Consider the following 26,971-nt stretch of genomic DNA (forward strand, 5'->3'; position numbering starts at 1 on the left):
ATTTAGCACAGAATTAGTTTGTAGCATGGGGCTGTGCACCTTGAAGCGATTTTTCGAAAATTCGATTTTGTTCTTTTTCTATTCCAATTATAAGAACATTTTCTTGAGCAAAATTACCATAAGATGGACGAGTAAATTACCAATTTATCATAACGTGGAACCGTAACATGGGCAAGCCATTTGGCGAGAAATTCATCATACATTATTTGTAAATATACAGGCGAACCAAAAGACCTTTTAATTTTCTACTACGAGCAAAGCCGTGCGGGTGCCACTAGTCGTCTAACTAAACAACATGGCGTGTTTGGAGTGTCAGTTCGACATTACAGCAGCTGAACTATAAATGATGAAACAATGGGGATGTTTCCTTCAGTACGCTGTAAAAAATATTTATGATAGGTGTACTGGTGAATATCGGCCATGAAATCTCTTTTTTTATTACCGTATCCTAATCACCATTTCTTTTTTTATCGATCTACCCCGCATAACCTATTCTAGAAACTCATCAGGTTGAAAAATTCTTGACCATTCCCATTCCATTTCTAGAAACAAGAAACCCAACGAGTAGGGTCCTATCGCAATTCGTGATAGCGAAAAACATAGTTTGAATTCAAGACGTGAAAATTTAAATGAATGCTGGATGCTCTTTTTTTTTTGCTTACCAAGTTGATGTTACATTGGTAATTTCCCCCCTTTTTTAAATATTTCCGTCTGTTTTACTTTCATTTGAATTCATTTCTATGATTACTTTTGAATTACTGTAAGATCGGTTATTTTAGCCTTGCATTAGTTTTTTTTAGCATTGTAACTTCAGCAAGACACTATGACAAGCCCTATGAGCTGAGAGTAACTGCATAGGAATTTGAAGAAAAGAAAAATACGATAACATTTTAGTTTTTGACATCTTGAATTCAAATTATGTTTTTCACAATCACGAGTGTGTGTGTGTGTGTGTAGTGTGTGCATAGGCGTGTGTATTGTGTGCATAGTCGTGTGTAGTGTGTGCATAGGCATGTGTAGTATGTGCCTGGGCGTGTGTGTGTGCATAGGCGTGTGTGTGTGCGCGTGTGTGTGTGTGCATAGGCGTGTGAGTGCATAGGCGTGTGTGTGCAGGCATGTGTGTGCGTAGGCATGTGTGTATGTATCTAGGCGTGTGTATGTAGGCATGTGTGTATGTATCTAGGCGTGTGTGTGTCTAGGCATGTGTGTACGTATCTAGGCGTGTGTGTCTAGGCATGTGTGTACGTATCTAAGCGTGTGTGTGTGTGTAATGTGTATGCGTTAGGCATGTGCAATTGTACCTAGGCGTGTCTGTGTGTAGGACATAGATGCCACCGCTCTAAAGTGATCCCGCTAACTGAGGCCGATGGAAAGTGAAGTTCGCAGAGTTAAGTTTTATGCGTAAGTCAAGTCGTAAATGAACGCAAACGATTTCTAACCATGGCGACGAAAATTTGTCCTCTTAATAAATATTATAGCAACAAGCTAGAGTGGATCTCGTTGCCGAGGTAATTTAAAAAATCAGAACAACATCAACTTTGGTCAAGTGAGGATAATTAGCAACTCGTGATTGCTCAAAAATTTAATGTTTTACAAGAACAAAATAGTTATGAGCGCACAAGAGGCTAATTTTACAGCTTTATTCTGTGCTTAAAACAACCAAGTTAAGTGTACATGTCAATGGCAGTCTTGATCCAATCAGCTTTGTCGGATATTTTTGCGAAGATTGTTTTATCATCAGGTGTTGCACAAAGGATTGTCTCCCCATTCAGACGGGTAGCCAAGCTGGTTGCTCCAAAAACGTACCATCTACCATCATCCCGCTTGCAGACGAGAGGACCCCCACTGTCACCCTGAAAAAAAATCAATTTTTGACGAGTCGTAAAAAAATTTTGTGGTTTGATTAGTATTAACGGCACGTTACACAAATTTGAAAATATCCCTCCGCACTGCACCAAACTATATTGCTCGTTTGGAAAAAGAGTGCAACACAACAGGAAATTTTTAATTTTCTTTCCTTTTTTTTTTTTGCTTAAAGGCCTTTAAATGACGATATCTTTTTTGGAAAATAAGAACAGATTTTTTGTTTTGTTATTAACCACTGGAGGGCGCAACAAACTTACTTTCCTTAATACAATTGCCTGAAGAGTTTAACTTCAAACGCATCTCCTGTACAATTTCATTTCTTCGTATTGTGGCCGTCTTCTTCCAAATGAGCAATATGTAGAATTGCTTCAGTTAGGTGTCTGACCTTGAAAGGCTTCATTTCTTTTTGGGGAGTAAGTAATATTCATCGTAGAGGTCGAACAATGCGAGTATCAAAGTATTTATAACTCTACGTAATTCTTACCCTGCAAGGAGTGTTTTTGTAATTATGGAGGCATATTTGCGTTGCTGGTTTGTATTCTTCATAATCACATTCTTTTTCTGTCACCACCACCTGCTTCGTTTGCTTCAAAAGCTCGTTAGATCCGGAACCTGTTGAAGAAATACGAAGTTTACTTTAAATACAGCTTTGCATGGGTACAGCACATTGAGAGGAGATAAATGAAGGGTATTATCATAAGATGGACGAGTAAATTACCAAGTTATCATAACGTGGAACCGTAACATGGGCAAGCCAATAGGAGAGAAATTCACCATACATTTTTGTAAATGTACAGGCAAACCAAAAGACCTTTTAATGTTCAACTACGAGCAAAGCCGTGCGGGTACCACTAGCATTTGAATAAAACTCTAGACATTAAAATTTATGCATATACTGAGCTTCAAGTTTCGTATGTATACTATACAAGTACTAATGTTGTTGGAACCAAAAAAAAAAAATATTACATTGATTCTCCCATTTTCTCGGAGCTTCCTTCAGACTCTACTAAGTGAGTAAGGCTTTAACTATAACTGAGCTTAGGACAACTTTAACTATAACTACGTTTTCCAGACTTTCCGGTTTGACCGGAATAACCCCGGTTTTTAAAGTTTCGGTGTCCCGGCCGGTTTACTTCACGTCTCGGTGAAAGATAAATTTGATTATAGAAAACCAAAAAAGCCTAATAATAATCTTTATACATAAATGGCTACTTCTGTATGTATGTATTAGGGCTGGGCGATATACCAATATGTCTTCATATATCGATTTATAACTATTACCACGGTAACGATATTTAGATTTCTATCCGTCCGATATATTGGTTGAAACGGAAATACGGGACATAATTACGGAGAAATTGAAATACTGACTCAAAAATACATTACTTTTTATAGTTCGGTATGATGGATGAGTGCTTGAAATTTCAAGAAATTAACTGCATTCTTCAATCAGTTATTTTATCTTTAATTATAGTTCAAGGGAAAACCTTAACAGGGTCGACCTTAACAGGGTCGCCGAAGGTCAAGGCGGACCCATTGTCAGATTGGTCTCCTGATCCCATCCCCCTAAAAAGATTTCAAGAACGGGGCCCTTCTGAGGACCGCTCCCCTAGTTTCTGACAAGGCTGATATGGCCTCTCGGGGGCCCTGAAAAGTGCATGCGTGTTGGTTAAAAAAGCATCTTAATGCAACAATAAAAAATTTACCGATGGAGGTATCAACACGGCTCATAATTCTAATTAAACGTAAACCATTGATATTACGCTGAATAAAAGGTTTGCAAAATATACTGAACAGAATTGTTTGTATTAAAAAAGAAATGAAAAACGAAAAAAACCTAATGATATTAAATAAAATACACTGCCAGCTCAATCATTTCCATCCGAGCTGTGGTATCTCACTAAAGGGAGCGCAACTCATAGCTGAATGAAAATAGCTTTATCTTCGCTAATAAGAGGGAAAAATTTTATTCCGTTCATAACAAGAGGCGCCACTTGAAACGGTAATCCAATTTTAAAGCGTTATCGCCGACAACCAGGCCCGTGCTGGCCCACCGGGACACCGGGACGAATCCCGGTGCGCCCCCTTTTACGACGCCCTTTTTCTCAAAGAATGTAAACTTCTATCGAAGCTAGTACGAAAGAAAATACTTCAAGAAAAATTATAAATTTGTCGAATGAAAACTCAGCCATAGCGACAAACTAATTATTAAAATCTTGCACCATTCAAGTAGACAATAGCCAAAGGGGGAAAGCGATATCTTCCGTAAAGTGCCCGCATAAAGATAACGTACTAGTTTTCCAGTTTCAATAAGATATACAATAGTTGCAATAAAAGAGCTCCCCAATCCATACAAAAAAAGGGGGGGCGGTTCGGCAACTTCTGAACAGTAAATTACCCTCTGCCATTCATCACTGTTTACATCTGATGACCCCATCATTCCTTTCTGGACAAAGTTAAATTATTCCCTGGGGTAACCAGATGGCTTCTATTTAAATGTTCCTTTAGAGTTAATATGAAGCAGTGTATGAAGTCAGGGAGGGAAAAAAGTAAGGGTTCGTCAGTTTGAAACGTTTTCTTAGTAGCGGTGCAATTGCCATAAAATAATGGCGCCTTCAGACTAGGACCATTCAGACTTTACGGCGCCCTGGTGCCACCGGCCGTCCAAAAGGGGGGCGAAAGGGGCAATTGAACCACGCGCAGAGATCTAAGAGGGTGCCATAAACTAAACTTTTTCTGCATAATAATTAATTATTAATTTTTAAATTTTAGTCTAAGTATTGTTTTTAGAATACAAATACATTAGATTTAATTCTTGTCTTAATGGCGCACATAGATTACATTTTGATGATAGGTTACATTTTCAATTATGTAATAATTAGTATAAAACTGTTCGGTACTTTTTTTTATCATTCTGTGTGAAAAAGGAGAGAGTGGAGCGGACCCAGACAGGGACGTAACTAGAGGGGGGCAGACGGGGCTTGTGCCCCGGACGCCAGATTTTAGGGGCGCTAAACTGGCAAAGTAAATGCTCAAATTAATTTTTGTAAAAAAAAAAAAAAAAAAAAAAAAATTATTAGAAGTCCAAAAAAAAAAAAAAAAAAAAAAACTCTCAGTGCGGGCGCAGGCAGAAAGCTTGCATGGTTTAATGTGGATAAAGAGTGGTAAAGATAGACGAAAGAGAGCGAGGCAGGCGCAGTAAACAGCATGAAAGTATTTTCTTATAGTGACTAGTACTTGTTATATCTTATTTAAAGGACTTGCCCCTCGGAGGAGGAATATAAGAACAAAGCTGAGGGAAGTGCACACCAATACAAAACAACGGAAATGCTCAAATGTCATTTTTCTACCACTAAACGTCATAAAGCTGCCCACATGATGTCTTCCTCTCATTTACAATGACGAGAGCTTGTCTACCCCTAAGGGAAAATCGTTACACTGTTCCATTGGCCAAGTTTGGTTTACAATTTTTCTCATTCTTGGTGAAAAATCTCGCACTATAATTATGGAGATTCAATTTAAAGTGCGAGAGGCTGCCCATTTTTCTTTTGAAAATACTAAGGTTTTTAGAGATAAATTCAGCTAAGATGAGAAATTTTAGACATATTTTTGCCACCCACACAATATTTTAAATATGCTTAAACATCTACTTCAATTAACGTGTTAGAAATCAACTATTTTTTTACACCTCTCAAATTTTGCTTTGATACTTTTGATGCATATTTATATTTACAGTAGAAGCTCATTTATCTGGCTCCCGTTTATCCAGACGTCCGGCTTATCCGGATCAAATTTGTAGAGTTAAAAAATATATTCAACTAAAATGATAATTCTAAATTAATGATATTAAGAACGAAACTATAAATGTGCCAAATATTCGCTTATTTTAATTAAATACACAACTGCTATATATAGGTCGTACAATAAATTATAGTCATCTAATGAACTACGTGACGTATTTGGAGTGTCAGTCTGACACCACTGCACCTGAACTATTGACCAAATGACCAAAAATGACCAAGTATTTGCAAGTAACAATCCTATGTATTTTTGCTGCAAAAGATCACTTTTTGCTGCTAATAAAAGATAAGTCTTCTTATTTGCGAATTAATTTCTGCTTATCCTCCGTACTATCCGAATTTTCGTTTATTCAAATTGCCTTCGGTCCAAGTTAGTGGAGATAAATAAGGTTGTACTGTAAATGGAAATAACCTGGAAAGAAACTCACTGAAAACTAATGTTAATATGTTTAAGATTAGTGTTTTTTAAAAAAAGGTTAATAGAAAGAGTTTTGATATCAAGCACATTAGGTATCTGTTTTTCTAAAAAATGTTTTTCAGATGTATACTAAATACCAGAGGTGGGGAACGTGCGTCCTTTATAAAAATTAACTCTTTTAATTATTAATATTTAACTATACAGATTGTGGCAATTAAGAATGTGTTGCATATAAAATTTTCAAGGTAATGTTTAAATAAGACAATCTATTCGATTGGAGCTATTGCAAGTTGTCGGATTAAAGTCTATATACTAAGTAGTAGCAATATTCAATTAATTTCAAGTGAGAAACAAAAACAAATTGCCCACTAAATTTTTCATCGGAGATAAAATTATTTCACACGTTATTGCGACATATTGATGAATACTGTTATTTTTCTTACAAATTTCTTCATAGTAGCATAATATAAATACATAAATAAATAATTGAAAACATTTCTGTTTTATTGTTTTCATTTGAAGTGGTAATTTTAAATTCGCATCTCGGTACATTTGAAAAAAAAAAAGTAACATCAAAGAAATTGTGAAAAGATGCCTGTGGCGAGCCTGCGTCCAGGAGACCTCAGAGCACCTACAGCCTTAAAATTTTATACAAAACTACTTCGAGCCCCAAGGATTTGAACCTGGGGTTGTTTACTTTAAATTTCTAATTAGTTTTTTTTTTGTAATTAATTTTTTAAGCTAAAATTTCACATAAATTGCCTTTTAAAGCAATGAAAGATTTCTCACATCCTTTAATATTTCACGTTGTTCCAAACATATTTTTCTGCCTTAAATAAAGCTTGTAACAATTTTATCAATAAATTAGCACAGCAGCTATAAGGGTTTCTATTTCAGCGAAAAGTCCTATGCTCAGTTCGGAGCTAAAGAGCAAAATATATTACTACAGACCACGAACTTAAAAGCAGTTTTTCAAACGTATAAAACTGCCGTTTGGCAATGCTCAAGAGCCCCTTTAGCACCAGCACCTACAGCTGTCAAGTTGGTTCAAGTTAGTTTGGAACGAGGAAAAATGCTCTTCAAACCGATTATTTTTTTCAAATATCTTCTCATGTATGCATATTTCTATCAAATTATTTTATAATTTCGGGTAGGAGTTCAAAAAATTAGTTCTTCACTTAAACTCTATTTTCTATGGGAGGGAGAGGGGAATTTTCACTTTGTTCGAAATGGAACTCGTAACGTGTTTTTTAATCTGATTCTTTCTGACAGACGATTTAAATCTTCGCGAATCAAACAAGGTTGCAACGCAATCTTCGTTGGTTGGTATGCGTCAGCGAGCAGGGCGCAGAGCCACCTGATGAATATATATATATATATATATATATATATATATATATATATATATATATATATATATATTTAAAAAATGCAACCCAGTGATAAAACTGTATAAAAACTTACAACTACGTAAAATTCGCATTAACAGGCTTATCAACGCATGCGGCCTTCTTATCTCTGCCTAATTTAAATTTATATTTTAAAAATAATATTTTTTTTAAATTTATTTTTATGAAAGGGGGGGGGGGCGCCGAAACGAGGTCTTGCCCCTGCTCGAAAATGACCTAGTTACGTCCCTGGACCCAGACTGGCCAAATCGGCTCGTCGGCGATCGCCGAGAGTCCCCGTGCTAAGAGGAGCCCCCAAATGAAGCGGAAAAAAAAATTGTAGCAAAAAATGATTTTAAAATTCTTTGATTTCCTTGTAACTATTTCAATATGTTTCCTTATATGTTTTGCCACGATCAGGGCCTGGTTACTGAATAGACCAAATAGACTGTGACCTAGGGCCCTTGCTTTTTAGGGGCCCCATAATGGCTAAAGTTGTTTTAGCTAATGACTAAAAGTAAGATTTGACTGCATAGTGACTCCAAAAAATCTTTCCTTAGAACCTGCCTATATCTAAATCAGGCCCTGTCCGGGATCCTTTTGATCACTCTTTCTAGTTTTATACAAATAGCACACTGGGGTGCCTAACTAAAGCCAGATAGGGCCCCGGGGCAAATATTAATTTTAGGTTAGGGTCCCCTTGGGATTTAATTTCTCTGAATTTGTCCCGTTAACAGGGCCGGATTACCAAATAGGCAATTTAGGGATCGCCTACGGGCCCTAACAGAAATGCTCGACCTCCTTGCAAAAAATCATCCCGGCCCATAACCGCCCACTGATAACCGCCACCATTTTCGGTTAATTTTTAAACGCTTTGAATCCATTTTTTGAATTTCATTTTATTCCTCTATTAACCGGGATGTTTAGAGGTGTTGTCTGCCTTTTATATAAGTTGAGATACAAAACATTAACATCAATCTCTTGATCAAGTTAAATTTTTGCTTTCACCCTTTTAAAACTATCATTAAGAGATTCAGGGGTGCCAAACCCCCCTAAGAGCAAGGGCGCACCTCCCTAATAATCACGAAGACCCCCCCCCAAAGCAAGAACCCCCCTCAGAAAAGTAAAAAGTACCCCTCAAAACACCCCCTAAAACTTTCAATGGCGCAGTCTGCGCCATGACCCCCCCCCCCTGGTGGGCACCCCTGAAGAGAGATTTTAAAACTTTGCGGATTTTTCATGCTTTTCGTACATATATTTTTTTGTCTATTTAAAAATGTGTTTAAACGACACAGTTGCACAGTTTAGCTGCTTCTGGGTTAATATGAGTTCAGTTTCGTTTTTTCTTCAAATATTTGCTAAAACATATTTTTAACTTTTAAAATTTCAGCAAAGATATTAGGGGCCCGATTAAGGTATCGAGGGGTCGTAAGCCAATAATTTTTATGGGGGGCCCAGTATTCAAACTCTATCCATTGGCTAAAACAATTTTAGCCGCAAACTAAAGTAGTTTCAGCCATTTCAGGGCCCCTAAATATCGGGGGTCCTAGGCCACGCGGCCTAGTTGACCTATTCAGAAATCAGATCCTGGAGGTGATTAGGTGTTCGTTTTTTTTTTTTTTTTTTTTTTTTTTTTTTTAAAGATTCTTTGGTTTCTCGGGCCGTGGGCCCCTTAGTGGTGTGCCCCTCCCCCCTTCCTCCTCCTCGCATTGTGGAGTCTGCGAGTACGCAGATCTCCAGAGTAATCCTAAAGTTGAAAAAAGTTATCTTTTGCGAATTCCAACAAATAAAATTTTAACCAACAACTTTTCTTTCCTTCCCTCTTTCTCCAAGTATACTACCGACTGACGCCTCCAGGGGTGACGGCGGTACTAAACGCATGGTTATAAGTTACTCCGGTGACAGGAGTAAACTAGGACCCCTCGGAGAGTGATGTCAGCCTTTCTGATACAAGCCGCTAATAATACTGCAAGTTCTTGTAGAATAAATAAGATGACATAAGACAAGAACTGTGAAATTTGGGTATGGATGATGGCCGTGTGAAAAAAACTCGAACAAAAGAGAAATGCAGGTGTGATAAAAATAGGAGTACATAAAAACTTCATAACTTGTTCAAGACTCAATGGATTCATGTAGATTGCTTTAGTGCACCAAATCCTTTTGCTTTTAAACCAGTAAATAAATGGGAAAATTGAATGCACATGGAAATCTTTCCGATAGGGTCTTTATCACCGGATATTGGCCATAAAACTATTCCACGTGGGGTTTTTACTTCTGCAATCTGCATTATAGTAGGATAGTTGAAGGTCTGTATTTTACTTGCGTGCAAGCCAACTATAATTTCTATTATGGAAATTAAAAAATAGATACATTGGGAGAAGATAATGACAAGATGAAGCAAAAAAGGTACGAGAATTATTCTACTATTAATTCATCGCTTTAAGCTTAAAAGTTGTAAAAAAATCTCAGTCCCTTCCAACAGTGGCTCACTCACGGAGAGGATAAGGGGCTCCCTCTTAGAGACTAAGCTCCGCCCCCCCCCCCATTAGGCCTAAAAATGCAGAATTTTATATCTGATTTTCAAAATTTTCCCCGGGGGAGAACCCCTCGGGCCACCTAAAATTGGGAATATTCTATTGGGTCGACCAAAGCACTTTTCAGTGGAATTTTTTCAATGAATTTTCTATATTATATGTTTTAGCTTAGGAAATTTCAGTCATTGCGGTTTAAGGAAGCATTTAATGGAGTTAAGATTAGTTGTTGCTCAATTTGTTTTTAACCGTTAAAAAAATTATTTTTAAGTCCAAGTCGGTTGCGTAAACTTACCCCGGACACGGGACATGTTTACGCATATTTATTTTGACACCTAACGTTTTTCTGTTAAAGTGTTTTGAACATAATGTCTTACCATCGTTAACATAAAGCAAATTTGTTACAGACTGAATAGTGTATAAAGTAAAAACTGAACGGGCCTGAAGACAGAGCTACATGATTGTAAGCTATAAGATACGAATTTGTAACTCAATTAAAAATTAAAATAGTGGTTTTAAAAACTAAAGTGCTTGGTGATGCTAAAAAAATTGAGACAGTTTGGAGCGAAAAAAGCGTCAGGGCACGTTTAGAAGTAAGCCACAGTATAAGAACGTGCGTAAAGGTGCTCAGACGTCAACGCGCAAACTTTCCCCTTCGCCAAGCTTGGATTTATTTTTAACGTCCAAAAAAAGTTAATAACATTTCAGTTCCTACAAATACAATTCTCAAAAAAAAAAAAAAAAGGATAAAATTTTACCAATTTTAATATATTTATATTTGTTCTGACTAAATATTATTTATTCACAGTAAGCTTCAAAACGTTCAACTCAAAATTTACTCGACTTGGTAGAAAACCGATAATTCTTTCTGCACGCCAGACTGAAGCTCAACTGATGCTCAAAACCTTGTGAGGATATTTGCTAGGGAGCAGCATCAATCTGTTATGGCTGTTAGCCCTCCAGTTATAATTCGTTTTGAAAAAAGGGCACTGCCTAAACTTGCCCCGGTCTACCATACTCCACTGAAAGAGGGGGCTCTACACAGGGTTGGCTTTTCCCCGTCAAAAACTTGTTTTTTCATACCGCTGGGAAATACTGGGAAGAAATGGTAAATACCGGGAAAAGTGGTAAATACCGGGAAACACTTCTAAATAACAATATGTGAGAAATGTTTTGGTTATCTGAGTCTGATATGTAGAATGAAGGTTAGAAACAAATAGTTATTACAAATTCCCCTTGGGTTTTAAATTATTGTGTAGGAAAGGAATATAAATAAATAAGAATTATTGCATATAAAACATAAAATTTGCTCACAATGTTTTATATCAATAATTAATTTTCTAAATAAATATTTTTGATCACAATAAAATAAAATTTTTAAACTTAAAAATACCAGGGTCATCAAGAGCAGCAAATAATTTGTGTTAAATTTAAATAAAATTTAAATAAAATTTGCAAAAAGTCTCTAATTAGTGTTTTGTTATCTGATGCTAAGATCCAATGTGGAAGTAGAAGACGAAGAATATAAATACGATTATGATTTGTAATTTGTGTATTGTCTTTCAAGCTAGTATTATTTACTTAGAACTCATTTGATATTTTAAAAGATTGTTTTGAATTTATATTTTTAATAATCAATTTTTCCCGTGTGGGAAAAACATAGTATTTCCCAGGACGGTTAAATATAGGTGGTGGGAAAAACTTTTCCAAGCCTGTCCCTGCATCACAATCCTTCTCCACACCCTCTCCCTTACAAGGTAAATAAAACTATTAAAAAAAGTAAAGAAAAAAAAAATTCAATTCAGAAACAATGATAAATAAAATAACGCACCTTTAATAGATTTTGTAAAAATGGTATGAAATTTCGTTCTGCTAAAGGTAAGTCAAGTAAAACTTCAAACGCGTGTTTTTTTTATACATTAATTTAACTTCAGTTTTATTATTAAACATGTCCAAAAAGAAAAAGCAATTTTTGAAACAATAACTTTCTCACATTTTCGCGGGGAGGTCCTCGGAACCCCCATACCAGGGCCAGGGGGGCCCTTTCCAGTACCTAGCCGATCACCCCAGAAGGAGCCAGTCCGGGCCGGGGGGGGGGGGGGGGGGGGGCTGCCTCCGCACCAGAAAAAATTCGCCTTGGACACCGGCCTTCTTGGCCGTCCGAAGAGGAGCGATAACCATGGGCGCCAACGTATGAGAAAGAGAGGGCGCTATAAACTAAGCTTTCGCTGCATTACAATTCATTATTATTATTATTATTATTATTTCATTTTCTTCTTATAGAACACGTGTACGGACTTTATGTGAACGGAAAATGTGATCTTATAGAACACGGGGGGGGGGGGGGGCAGAACGACAGACAGACAGATTTAAATGTCTGTCTGTCTGCAAGCACCTAAACGGATGGACCGATTTTGAAAAAAAAAAAATTTTTTTTTTTTTTTTCGAAAGGAGAGTTGATCGAGAGTGTTCTTAGCTTAGTTCGAATTCATTGTTGGCCCACAAAGAAATTAAAAGCATTGAATTAAAATTTTTATCTGTTGCCAGTTTCTATTTGTTAACAAATAAAATACTTGACATTGATTTTAAATAATATGAAGCTTTTAAAAGGATTTTCAATTTTCCCTCTTGATACTACAGTTGCGACTCAGTCGGGGTTTTTTACAATTTTTAATTTTATCGTTGCTTGTAAATGGTTTACCTATGTAGTTGTATAGTCCAGATTCGAAGTCTTAGTATTTAAAAAGTTATTTTTCTAATACGTTAACAATTTGCGGTCACTTATTACATGGTGGTTATGTGGCATACTATCATGCTTATAAAAATGCTCTTTCGTCAGTACTGTTATAACTAAGAACCAAGGCCGAATTTACCTATTAGCTAAACAGGCTATAGTTAAGAGATCCTGTTTTGTAGGGGGTTTCCAACTCCTGAAAAATTGCATAATTCGTTACTAAAAAATGAAAAGTAGAAAAGATAAATTTCATTTTAAAAGGCTTGAAAACCTTGAAAATTTTTAAAAGTTTGGCTACAAACCTTAAATTTTAAAATTTCTATCAAATGGGTGCGGGGAGGGGGGGGGATGGGTGAGAGAAATATTTTGTGACACGTGTTTCATATCTTGCTATTTATTTCATCCCTAATAAGCGAATACAGTACTTTAGAAATTCTTTTTAACCCCCGACACACAAAGGAAGTGGGTTATAAGTTTAACGTATCTGTGTGTGGCACTCTAGCGGCTAAACGGGTGGACCGATTTTGGAGAAAAAAAATTTTGTTCGAAAGGAGAGTTGATCGAGGGTGTTCTTAGCTAGGTTGCGTTTTCGGATGACATTAATTAACAAAGATATTAATTTAAAATCTAAAAGTTTTTTCGCGATTTTTGCAGTGAAAACATATTTAAAAATTTAAATGTTTTGTACCAAAATAAAGAGGTTTTTTTTTCTTTTCTGCGTCTGATAGAATGTATTTGGAACTTCCATGTTACATATAACTCGAATTATAACGCTTTATAAAGCTGATTTTAAATACGGCTAAGCCTTTATTTACGCGATCGGTAACCGAATTCATAGTTGGCCAACATGGAAAGAAAATGCAATGATTTGAAATTTTTATCCGTTGCCAGTTTCTATTTGTTCACAAATAAAATACTTGTAATTGATTTTTAACAGTACAAGGCTTTTTAAAGGATTTTCAATTTTCCTTCTTGAATCTACATTTGCCGGGGTAATCGGGGATTTTAAAACAAATTAATTTTTGTCCCACTTGTGTATTGCTTGCTTTTATATAACTTCTGCACGTTGTCAATCTGTTCAGTTAGCTAGGAAAAAAAAAATACACAATCTCTATTTCTTTTAGTTTTCTAGCCTGCACTGCTTGTAATTAAAAAAAAAAAAAAAAAAAAAGGTTGTTGCAATGCGAAATCTATAGCTTATTCTTTATTTAATTTAAAAAGAGCTGTTTCTTACAAAGTTTTTAAAGCTTAACCTATGCAACCAAGTACTAAAATATCAGAGACTGAAAAGTGCAAGTGAAGTCCTTAACATACTTTTAATTGCTCTAGAGTCCATAAAAATAATTAGACAAGTTTTTCGAGCTCTAAAGCAATGTGTTCCAATTTATTTCTCATGAAGTGCTTAAATTATGAACTGTCCAAATGGACAGCATCATTATGATACTATATAGTTATCTATTTTCTAAATCTGTGCACCATTTATTTTAAAGCAATTTTTTACTATTGACCATTTTACATTTAATTTATTGTAGTATTTTTCGGTGAGTTGGAGTTGGAGGGGTGATCAAAAACGAGTTGCACCGAAAGTAATAATGCATAAATAAACTTTTCTCCTCCCTCGCTCTTTCTTTCTATCGGCTGCTGACATGATTTGTCGAACCAAAACAACTTTTAATTTGTATTATCTTAATTTGCAAAGGAGTATATAACTTTAAAGAAATTTTGTTTGCCTATTTTCCCCCCATATTTTTGTAGTTCCAATTACCCCTTATATGGCTTCGAAATGCAGAATTTTATGTCTATTTATTAAATTTTTCTCTGGGGGAGAAACCGCCGGACCCCCCAAATTTGGGGATATTCTGTACCCCAACTACAGGAGAGCCCTTTACTACTCTCATGATACCATTGCCCCTCTTAAGGTCAAACCCAAAAGCTTGAAGTACAACTCTAGCAGAACAAAATGCATTTGAGACAGGTAAACAAAATTGCATTTGGGGGAGTTGAATAAAAAAAAAGGAAAAGAACTTTCCAAGAAAGCGATTTCTTTCTTCCGGAAAAAAATTGTCCACCCCCCCCCCCCAAAAAAAATATATATATATGTGAACATGCACCTAAAAATATAGGCGCCTCCAACTAGTCTTTCCACCGCCCTCTTCGGAGACCCAGCACGGGCCTGCCGACAACCCTGAAACTGAAACTTTAGAACTTGTGGAAGTTGTACGCATTAACGTTAATGCGATGGCATAGTGTTGTTTGTGAAAGTTGTACGCATTGACGAAGATGGGATTAAGTTCTACCATGCACGGGCATAGGAACTTTGTTAAAATTCTACTCATTTTCGGAAGAGTAACAAGTACCATAATTGAAAAAGCTGAGCTTGTCGATTGATGACATTTACTGGATGGTTTACCAAGATTCTCTAAGACCGTCAGATGAAGATAAAAAGTAAGTACAATTTTTAAACATTTTTTTTTATTTACTAATGTAACATAAATGAATAATATACATAATTCGTGGATTTTAAAAATTATGAAAATTTTCATTGAAATAAAAAAATGTCTTATAATTTATTTAAAAACGCCAAAAAAAGAAGTTTACTGCATTAATTTTGATAATATTCAGATTTTTTCAAAGTAAATAAATAAATAAATAAATATTTTTTTTAATTTTAATTTTTACCTCCGAAAATATTTAAGTTACATATCAAATTGCAGTGCATTTATAGCTGCATTCTTTAAAGATTTATTATTAGTATTTTACTTAATCTTACTCAAGTAAAAAGTCTTAAAGCAAAAGCTGTTAAATGACTGAAAACACTATTTAAGACATCAATACGAAATAGAGTTCAAAGTACATTCAAATTATTGAGACTGCTCAAATTGAAAGATTTAAACAAAATATTGAATCGAATATTTAAAACTTTTTCGTTGCGAAGTACTTTTGTCATTCTTTGAGCTATACCACTGAGCACGCCCTCCTGCCCCCCCCCCTTCCAGGAAAATTTTGAATTAGAGAAATAATATTATGTTTGGAAATGTTTTTGTTGTTTTTCGATCATTTGCACGTCCCCCCCCCCCCCTAAGAATATGTATCGATATATCGAAAATAATGATATTTGGAGAGCGATATATCGCGGTATTAAAATTCTTATATCGCCCAGTCCTAGTGTTTATGTATGTCCGAGGTAATCTTCAAAACTACTGGACCGATTTCAACCATTTTTTCACCATAGATAGCTACATTATCAGGGAGCAACTTAGGCTATGATTTATTACTAAAAACTTAGTTTGAAAACGTTATGATGGAAAACAGTAAATTTCATGTAATTACCCCATTAAATGATTAAATACAAAACCCATTGTTACAAAAATTCGTTGCGTAACAACAGCAATATTAAAAGTAATCATAATGAAAATTTTGAATCAAGGCTTCTCCGGAGGAATTTTATCCTCATCTACATATATAAATGGCTATTTCTGTATGTAAATATGTCCGGAGCAAACATGAATTTAAAGTCATTTAAACATTTGGAAACTCTACTTTTTCCACACTTAGGAAAACATAGTAGAGAGCTTTTTTTTTCTTTTTGTGTGTGTGTACCATTTAATTAAATAAAGAGCACGTTTTTTTTAGTGATCTTTGTTTTTGTTAGTTCATATTTAGGAAATTCTTCAAATTTTTATATGCTTCAACTCGTGCTTTCGTTTCTAAATGAAAACTTGTTCGTTCTTTACACTTATTGATATTTTACTTTTATGGGTAAGGAAGAAGCTCGATTTTTCATCACGTCAAAGCGGTGTGTTTTGAGTTCTTTCAGTTAAAACAGAAAACGAAAGAAAGTAGCGATTGGTTTCTCACAATTATTACTGACCCAGGCAACGCCGGGCATTTTTGCTAGTTAACTATAAGGGATTATTCAGGATAATTACTTTGTCATTTGCAACATTGACATGTAAAATTAGTACCGGATTTGTAAAGATTTTTACAACAAGATAAGAACCAAAACAGACTTTCTTAAAAACATCCTATCCAATGAAAAGTACATGTAAATTCAATTTTTTTATTCCCCATTCAAAGTGTTTCTTCTTACTTAAGTAACTCAGAAATATTAACATGTTAGAAATAAAATGTTTATATGTATTTGTTTTTGTCGTTTCATATTACCCCTGGCTTGGGTTCATAATTAGTGACCGTTTATTCATGGTATTGAACATGAACCACCCTCTAAAACACTCTTAAAAACCAGCCAAAAACGTGTACCCTTTTGAATACCTGCGTGCGGGGGGGGGGGGGGAGGACGCTTCCAATGTCCCGGTTGAATATTTCAGATTTTTGGCAAGCCTATCTACAACACTCCTATAGTATCTTCCAAAAAATTACTGTTTTTGCTTGTTAAATTTCGCCTCTAAATTTTCATTGAAAAAAATTTTAGTTGTTCCAAAACATTGAGTAGAGATGCTATTTCAATTAGAGACGTACCGAGTAGCACTTTGGCCGAGTAACCGAGTACCGAGTACTCGGCCTTTTACTACTCGGCCGAGTACCGAGTACCGAGTTTCAATTACAGTTGGCTCTCTGTTTAACGACTTTTAAGGGACCACGAAAAATCGTCCTTAAGTAGAAAGCGTCCTTAAATAGAATGCTTTAAAAAATATAGTGGACCATCTGGGACTGAAAAGCCGTCGTTAATAGAGAAAGTCGTTAAATAGAGCGTCGTTAAACAGAGAGCCAACTGTATGTTTTAAGAAGAACCACCGACACACACGTGATGAATTTCGAACTTATTGGAATAGTAGAATAGACCTCCATGTCCACATATAATAGTTTTTAAAACAAAATTACAGCAGAAATTTAATTACGCATTATATAAAAGATTTGTTTGTGTCAAAAATTTCATAAAAAGGTAATTTTCAAAATTGAAAATAAACAAATAAATAATAAGTATGATTAATCAAGTTGGAATTAAAGCAAATTATATCAATCTATTTTAGTTCTAGTCGGAGGTGTGCACAGAAATTTTGGGGCCCATCACAAATGACTTTTCGGGGGCCCCCTCCATATTGTTTACCTCTATATTTCATGTCTAGTTAAAAAAATATTGGGCTCCCTACAGGCTCGGGCCAACAGGTGTCCTCCCCCCCCCTGTTCACGCCCCTGGTTCTAGTCCGCCAAACATAATAATATAAAAATATTATATTTTTTACACTGCTCCATTTTTAATAAATAAGTTTTATTAACTTTGGGGACATTGAAAAGATTTACTCCGTTGAAGCATAACAAACTTCATTATTCTCAAAATTTAAATTTGACTTGTAAAGTTGAATTGTAAATGATTGCAGCATATTATATGGTTGCACTCCTTTATTAATTCTAAAATCTGCCTTAACAATATTCCATTTTTTACAACTACTCGGTATTGGCCGAGTATCTGATCAAAATTTTTCCGAGTACCGAGTACTCGGCAAATTGGCCGAGTAGGCCGAGTACCAAGTAGTTACCGAGTGCTCGGACGTCTCTAATTTCAATCAAATGTGCAAATACGATATGTATACGTGTAGTAATACAATCTGTAAGATTATATCTCTAGTTTGTGCAATTGCTATCTGCGAAATTATACCTCGAGTTTCTACAGTTACTACCAGTAAGGTTATACCTTTAGTTTCTTCAATTACTATCAATAAAATAATGCTTCTAGTTTATACAATTACTATCAGTAAGGTTGTATCTCTATTTTCTACAATTACTAACAGTAAGGTTATATCTCTAGTTTCTACAATTACTATCTGTAAGGTTATACCTTTAGTTTCTATAATTACTATCAGTAAGGTTGTATCTCTATTTTCTACAATTACTAACAGTAAGGTTATATCTCTAGTTTCTACAATTACTATCTGTAAGGTTATACCTTTAGTTTCTATAATTACTATCAGTAAGGTAGTTTCTACAATTAGTTTCAGAGAAGTAGTGTAGAACTACTATAGAAAGTAGAGATACAAGGTTGTATCTCTACTTTCTACAATTACTAACAGTAAGGTTATACCTTTAGTTTCTACAATTACTATCTGTAAGGTTATACCTTTAGTTTCTACAATTACTATCAGTAAGGTTATACCTCTAGTTTCTACAATTACTATCTGTAAGGTTATACCTTTAGTTTCTACAATTACTATCAGTAAGGTCATACCTCTAGTTTCACCCCATCCAGAAGTAAAACATGCATCTCCGATATTTAACTCCGTTCCTTGTTCCGGTAAACATGCCGGTTGAACTCCATCAGTGAATAGGATTGGCGCGTTCAACTTAACCAAAGCGACGTCATCATGCATCGAATAGTTCCTTACCTGCAACAAATAAATGAAGATCATCTCGTAAGATGTGTTTCTTGAATGAAAATGTCAGGCTTTTCGAAAACAATTTGCTCCAGAAATAAAATTACTAACTAATTACTTCATCAAAACTTAATGAACTTATAGCAAGATTTTCCAATTTTTATCATAAACGCACAAAAAGTGCAGTTCATTCTATTACACAATATGCAACGGCGACTATTTTTTAATCATTATGGTTCAAAGTTTTACTTACTGCTAATCCTTCAAAATCTGGGTAGGCGATTATTTTTACTGCTTTTCTAATTTGGTAAAAGGGGCTATTATTTTCTCTCTTACTGTGGCTTCCAAAGTGTACTTCCAAAAAATCTGGGTAAGGAATTCTGAAACAAAAAGTTCAAGATCAGTTTCATCAATATAGTTAAATAGCAACTTTTAAAAAAGGTCTTTCTCGAGGTTTTCTCAGAACCGAGTTTCTCGCTTGTATGTATCTAGTATGTACATATCCAGTACTTCATGTACTATTTTTTTGAGCGAAAGAAACTGATACCTGGTTTCCATCCTGATGAAAAACATATCACTTTAGGCAATTTCGGAGATCAGACCTTAGACCTCACTGAAGACTTCTGGAGACTTTCTGCATACTTTTGAAGACTTCTATGAAGGCATTCTGCAGTGACCGACAGATGCGGCTACGCAGATGGACGTCGAAGAATTTTTTTTCAAGAAGGATGTTTATGTGTTTTTAACAACAATATAACCACAATTAGGAATGCACCGATTAATCGGTCATAATAGGCCAAACTTTGTCGATTAAACGGCGGGAAAAATATTTTCCAAAATATTTTTTAAAGCATACTTTCAACAAGAAATTATGATGAATACGTTTGGTAACAATAAGTAAATGTAATTTTCTGCAAATATTACTGTAACTTGTAGTATGAAAGTGTACGGAGCAAAACTAAAACAAATAGTTTAGAAAAAGCAAAAAACTCAATGAAATATCAAAGGATCATTTTCTAAGCTTATGTTATGGTATCCCAACCACAGCTTTTGAGGCCACATTTTTTTTTTTCACTTATTTTGTTTCTTATAACTATACATATGATTACATCATATTTTTTACAATTTACTTTTTAAATTATTAATATTTAATTTAACTAAAAATATGCTATTATTAAATATAATTTTGTTTAAAAAATATGTACACACTATTTATTAATATTTTTGCAACTGACGGTTGAAGTAATGTTATTATTATTATTATTTTCAGTTTTTCTATAAAAATATAATTTATTTCATTTTTTGAATAAATATAACTCAGACAGTCAGAATGAAACAGAAATAAACTATTAACTATTTCTAAATTCGAAATTATAAGAGAAAAATATGATGGAGAAATTGGTAGTATTAAAAATAATCATAATGATCATTGATCGGTTCCGCCGATTTATCTGCCAAATTTTAACTGCCGATTAATCAATGATCGGTAATCGGCCAATTTTCTTATTGTCGCATCCTTATTCACAATACAAAAAAAAAAGAAGAAAACTTGTATTTTTGTTCTTTTAAACACTTGCGTCTTGCGTTGTAAAATAATGCTATTTGACTATCGTAAAACGCCATGACACCATATCCTTTGATAAATTTTAAGAACTCATTTCAAAAAACACTGTAACGATCATTTTGTCTTTCAAACCAAAAGATGCTATTTTTACGATCATTTTCTCCCTTCAAGGATGCTATTTTGCCTTGTCATAACGTATACTCAGTTTTTGATAGTGATACAAAAAGAAACATAGAAAGGAAGAAAGAAATAATAAACCCGTCAAACGACTCAACAGAAAATCAATTATTTTGTTTCGCCTGTAAAATTTTAATTTTCAGACTTCTCAATCATAGTCCAGTCATTTTATACAAAAACAAGAAGTTCTGCCTAGAACTAGACGAGCCTACCCATACTTCTTTCTAGTACCTGATCAATATTCTCAAAAATAGCTAAAATCGCAAATTTTTTCAAACATATTTTTAAAATACTTTAAACTGATTTCTAGGAATAAAATATTCCTCACTCATCTAAAAAAATTAGATGCGTAAAAAAAAAAAAAGCAGCAACTTTTAAACAAAGCAGCTAATACACTTTTTTCCATTAAAAAAAACTTTAACAGCTTTCAAAACGAAAAAATAATAATTAAAATTAACAAGCTCATTAAAATAAATACATCATATCAAAAAAAAAATCGTTTCTTTTCCCCCTGTTGCCAAAAACATTTTTTAAAATGAATTAATGCACTTACCAAAAAAGGAAAAGCAATAAAATGTCAACTTTAAAAAAAAAATTTCTTTGTCAAAAAAAAAAAAAAATCGTCTGCTCAAATCTTTATGTAGAAACATAAATGACTTCGAGTTTATTCGCCGAAATCTGAATACCTAAATTAAAACTTTAGTGTGAGTGAAAATAAAAACAAGTCACATCAACAATAATTATTTCACAGCAGCGGAGTCGGAGTCGGAGTCAATCTCAATTTGGGATAAAAGAGTCGGAGTCGAATATCCAAGAATCGGAGTCAGTCATTTGTCCTCCGTGTATAAATTTTTGCCAAAACTACGAAGTCAGAGTCGGAGTCCGATTAATTATCGGGCACAGGAGTCGGAGTCGGAGTCAAGTGCCCCTACATACTCGGAGTCGAAGTCTGGAGTTTGGCGTCAAGAGTTATTTCCAACAAAATTTGTTTGAAGTAAATCCGCCTTTAAGTATGGAATCTACATTGACTTTCAGTTTCCCCGTAGGCGCTATTGTTAAGGGATTTGAACTGATCAAAATCTTTTTCCTGCAAAGTTTGTTTGAAGCAAATTCGCCTCACAGTTCGGAATTGCCTTGAATTTCCCCGTAGGCGCTAATGTTAAGTTTTTTTAAACTGTTCAAAATTGAACAAAAAATAGTTCAAATCAAAAAGTGAAATATGGGAATGAGGTGTCCTCGCCGAGATCTTTCGAACAAAAAAAAATTTGTTCGAATCGGACTATTCATTCAAAAGTTATTAGGGGGGGGGGGGACAGACAGACAGACCGACAGACATTTTTCCCCATCTCAATACCCTACTTTCCAATTTTTAATTTTTCGATATTTATTTAATTATTTTATTTATTTCTGACTTTTTTTTGTTTCTCGCGATACTTTTAAGATACATTAAGCCTTCTTTCATGCTTTTTTCTTCTTTTTCTGACTTTTACTGGGAAAGGAGGATAAAAAAAGGGGGGGGGGGGCTAAAATCGCAAAAAACAAAGTAGTTCTGATTTTTTAATATCTTGTTTGGGTCAGTTAGGATAGTGTAAATCTATGTTTGCAGTTTTCAAAAACCTGCTCGCTGCGTAATTCGCGAAAAACTGCGAAATTTTCGGATTTTTTTTAGTTTTTCCTTTATAACTCCTAAACTCTCCAATTTTTGATTTTAAATGTGAGTGCCAGTTTTAATAATTTTAAAGCAGATTAAATTTTGAACAATTTAAGCTCAAGTTCGTTCTGTACGACTAATAGTTTAGGAGATATCGTACTTCGAAAATTGGCCATTTTTGGCGAAAAATAAAAAAAAAATGCTTCGATCACATTCCACGCCAAATATGGACATGAATTCCCACTCTAATTGAAAAAACGGGGTATACTGTTACAGTAAATTTAATTGGTTTTCATTTAAGCTGAAAACGGAGTCTGTAGATTCAATAGTTATTTCACAATTGAAAAACAAATAACCAATCGGAAATTCGATTTTTGAAGAAATGCGGCAAAAATGAGTGCCAAAAATTTGACACCAATGGATTAAGTTCGCCAATTTCACAATTATGGAAGTCTTCCTGAATGAAATGATACCGTAAAACTCCTTTAATACGTAAAACTTCTGTATAAACAATATTCTTTGTAAAAGTAGGCATGACCTTTGCCATTAAATATAAAATTTCCAAAAGTCAAATGAGCGAACTGTACACGCGGCAACATATAATTTTCCATGCGAAAGCACTAGACGTCGAATAATACGCCAATTTTATCAAAAGTTTCACCTTGAGATTTGTTGCTGGCGATAGCAAATGCAGGTATTATTGTGAGAAGACGGTAATTTTATCGAAACTAAGAAGCCCTCCCTCCTTCACTCCGTAAAATTATTTATTTAAATATTGAAATCGCGAAAACATAATGAAAATGAAAATATTTTAAATGCCTGTAGTTACCCAAAAAGCCTCAATAATAAAAACAAATGCAAGAATTGCATTTCTTTACGATCAAGCAAGAAATGGCAACACATAATATTATCTAGCAATTTCTTCACGCTAAGTCGCGTGAATTTTCGCTTACTTATAATTGCTTCTAGATCCTTTTCTAGTCATCTTAGCAGGTTTTCGTTTTTTTGCCGTAAACGGGGCGGGGAGGGGGGTGAACGTTTTTAGAAGTAGTTTTCACGAGTTTTCCAACCATACCAAGCTCAAAGCACTAAAATGCATTTTTCGTGTAGAAAAAGCGATTTAAAAAATGAATTAAAACTTAATGTTTCACGCTTCCAACAATGAATTTCAACAATAAAAAAGAGATAAAATTAAAATTTTTGAGTTTCGTAAACCCAAAAACTCTTATAACTTTTTTTCTAGTGGATTTAGGTTACTGGACCTTGGGCACTCTGTCAAATTTTTGGTTAGGAGTATTCTTTAAAGACCTTTCCAATCATCAAATCAAATGATCCATCAAATTATCCATCAATCAAAGTCGAAAAAATTTGACCATCCGTTCACGTAGAAAGAGCCATTTAAGACGAAAAAGAGTTTTTTTTATCAATATCTGCGTTAATTAGCGTTCGATTTCAAAAATTTTTATTGATGACACTAAAACTCGGCAGTAGCTACTGAACAAAAAAAAAAGAAGGAAATCAGTTCACAGAGTACAAAAGAAACCGGCTTGCCTATTAATATATAAAGATAAGGACAGACTTATAAATATCAGGGGGGGCGCACTTATAAATCTTACGGGGGACGCACTTATAAATCTTACGGGGGACGCACCGAAGTCTATGTACGCTCCAGCTGGGTGCTGCATCATTTTCCATTCAAATCCCTCAAAAAACTAGAAACAGAACCATCAAAGTTCTACAAGGTTATGATTAAAATACAAGAAATACACCGCCAACTCAGTCATTTCCAGACTCGAACATTGAAGGCGAGGCATGGTATATTCAGTAAGTTACCGCCCATTAGCCAGGGCTAAGGCAGAAATACTAGAATAGAACTATATATGGAACTAATATAGTACTAGTAAGAACCGAACCATTGTTTCGGTCACTTGTCTGGTCTGAGCTAATTTTATATTAGCTACTAGTTTGTTTGGCACTCTTGGCTTCCTTAAGAGGATTTTTTTTTAAGAGGAGCTCAGTCACTTTCCTATGCCGGGCTGATGAGTGCTTATAAGCACGAAACTGCAGTCCTCGGCTGGAAATGACTGAGTTGGCGGTGTATGATTAAAATAGTTTGTCACAACAATAAAATGTTTTAATGTCCTGTTCAAAAAGCTTCATTTGTCAACGATATTATGAATTTTTAAAAGGAAATCATTCACTCGTTTTGAAAGCGATTTTTTGTGTATCGATATACTTACCCCGCAAAACAATGAGCTGCAGATAGAACCCACAAAGAATTAAGAACAGTACCCCCGCATGAATGGGAATGATCCATATTCTTCACTCTGAAAGATACTTGCCACGGCCAACTGTGGGGCTTCGCAACCTCTCCACCAACTATGCGGTCGGGAGCAGAGTTGTCAGTATTTGGTGTAATAGGAGGTTTTCCACATTCCGTTGAACTAATTGGCAACCCTACGTAATTAAAATTAGTTAAAATCTGATGGGTTGAAATCGAAAACAACATGAGTGCTTGTTAATCATTACTTTTGATTAACAAGCACAAGTTAATTGTTATCAGAATAAAAATACACAAAGATCTCTACAATCTATTCAGTTTCTACTAAATACGGTTTCACATCCTATCTGCAATTCGCAAACAGTGAAGACTAATCTACAGGTAGTTATCGAAATAATGGAAACACTTGGAGAAAAATTTTTTGGGGGAATTGCTACTCTGCCGTAAATGTTCTGTTTATAAAGGTGCTCTTCTAACTTTAATCGCTCACACTGGTGACTCTATATGGTGATTGAGTTCTGTGGTCACTTTTGCTGCTGTTGTTTGCTTTTTAGACATTACAATCCACTTCAATACCCTTTGGTTTATTTCACTGAGCTTCTCTTTCCGCTCACTATTTTGCTTTGGCGACGGTGTGTATGCTGTTATGATTTTAGATACTGTACTTTTAGATGCGCCAAAAAGTTGAAATGTTTCAGTTACACTTGCTTCAGCTAGACGCGCTCCAACAATTTGACCTCTTTAAAAATTTGAGAGGTCCGACATTGCTTGACGTGCCGACGTGCATTGCGTGACGTGCCATCGGCGACGTGCTTGAAAAAAAAATCCAAGACTTCCAGGACTCCCGTTAAACTACCAAATAGTACCAGAATATGTACATTGCTATTTATAAAAATAAATAAATAAATAAATAAATAACACATATCTAATTTTATTCTTTATTACTTACAAAGCGCATTCAAAAATATCACTTTTATTCTCAGGTGTTTCCATTACTTTGATAACTACGTGTATATGGAAAAAGAGTGGTAAATGATTTTCTTTCTGCTGGCAAGTAACAGAACAACATGTATCAAATAGAAACTGAAAATACGAGGATAGAATGAAGTGACTCATGCCTGGCAATCCAATAGCGCTCTAAAAGACAACGGAAATCAGGACAGGACAAGAAGCAAGGTGAAGAGCAAGACGAGAAGTAAGGTGAATGGCAGGACAAGAAGCAAGTTGAATGGCTGGACCAAAAACAGGATGAAGTGCAGGCAAAGAAGCAAGGTGAAGGGCAAGACAAGAAGCAAGGTGTAAAACGAGCAATAAGCAAGATGAAAGGCAGGATAAGAAAAATGTCTGCTTTTTCCTGTCGTAGCACTTTTATGATAATACTTTTGCGTATTAAACACTGGGTGTTGCTGTTGTTATCTTGTTTATAAAAAAAATTCTAGGACAAAAAGGACAAAAGACTCTGTCCAGAACTAAAATTGCCGATTTTCCCTCATACCAATATCTACTTTCTAGTATCTAATCTCTAAATTAGCTAAGGCTGACAGTCATGACAAGCATACCTTTTTGACATCTTAAGTTGATTTCTAGAAACAAAATAAAAAATAAATAAATAAACAAATAAATTAGCATCGCCTTTTTAAATAATACAGCTAATACATTGGTACTATACTTGGAACTAATAGTCGATATTATCATTCTTTTACCAGTCAAACATCAAAATTTTAACATTTTACTTCTGGTCTATCATGTTTCGGAATATTTGAAATTTGTTAAATTCACCTTAAAAAAAGAAAGAACATTAACTTTTTACCACAATCTTCTTCATCTGTGCCATCCCCGCAATCATCAATGCCATTACATTTCTTGCTGCTGTCATAGCAGTTTCGATTTCCGCACTGGGTGAATCCCTTCTCACATAATGAATCTGAAATCGATATTAGAGAAACATGTTAATAGAATTTGAGTACTTTATTCAAATTAATTTTCCCCACACATTTAAGCTATTTTGAAAAAAATAGCGGTGACTTTTAGTATGAAATTTAGACTCGGAAAAGATTTTACCTCTACAAGTTAAAAAAAATGTAAAAATACATTAATTTTTCCAAATATGGGTAAAAATGGCAAAATGGGCAAAATGTCATCTTGCATTGAATTAACTGCGTCAAAATAGGAAAATATTTTGCAGCATTAAAAATTCTATAATATTTATAGTTCTTCGTTACATATACAATG

At 34.7% G+C, this 26,971-nt stretch overlaps 1 protein-coding gene across 1 annotated transcript in view; it reads right to left on the reverse strand.

Annotated features, from left to right (window-relative positions):
- Positions 1–1,581: 1,581 nt before the first annotated feature.
- The window catches only part of LOC129224524 (plasminogen-like), a 41,906-nt gene continuing 16,516 nt past the window's right edge, over positions 1,582–26,971 (reverse strand). Inside the window, exons 4-9 of the mRNA XM_054858989.1 lie at positions 26,550–26,663; positions 24,699–24,915; positions 19,320–19,446; positions 18,922–19,078; positions 2,351–2,478; positions 1,582–1,853 (exon numbers count right to left, since the gene is read on the reverse strand). Coding sequence (XP_054714964.1) covers positions 1,665–1,853; positions 2,351–2,478; positions 18,922–19,078; positions 19,320–19,446; positions 24,699–24,915; positions 26,550–26,663 — 932 coding nt within the window. The 3' untranslated portion in view covers positions 1,582–1,664. The remainder of the gene's footprint in view (positions 1,854–2,350; positions 2,479–18,921; positions 19,079–19,319; positions 19,447–24,698; positions 24,916–26,549; positions 26,664–26,971) is intronic.

Source organism: Uloborus diversus, chromosome 6 (assembly GCF_026930045.1).
Source record: "Uloborus diversus isolate 005 chromosome 6, Udiv.v.3.1, whole genome shotgun sequence".
Lineage (NCBI taxonomy): Eukaryota > Metazoa > Arthropoda > Arachnida > Araneae > Uloboridae > Uloborus > Uloborus diversus.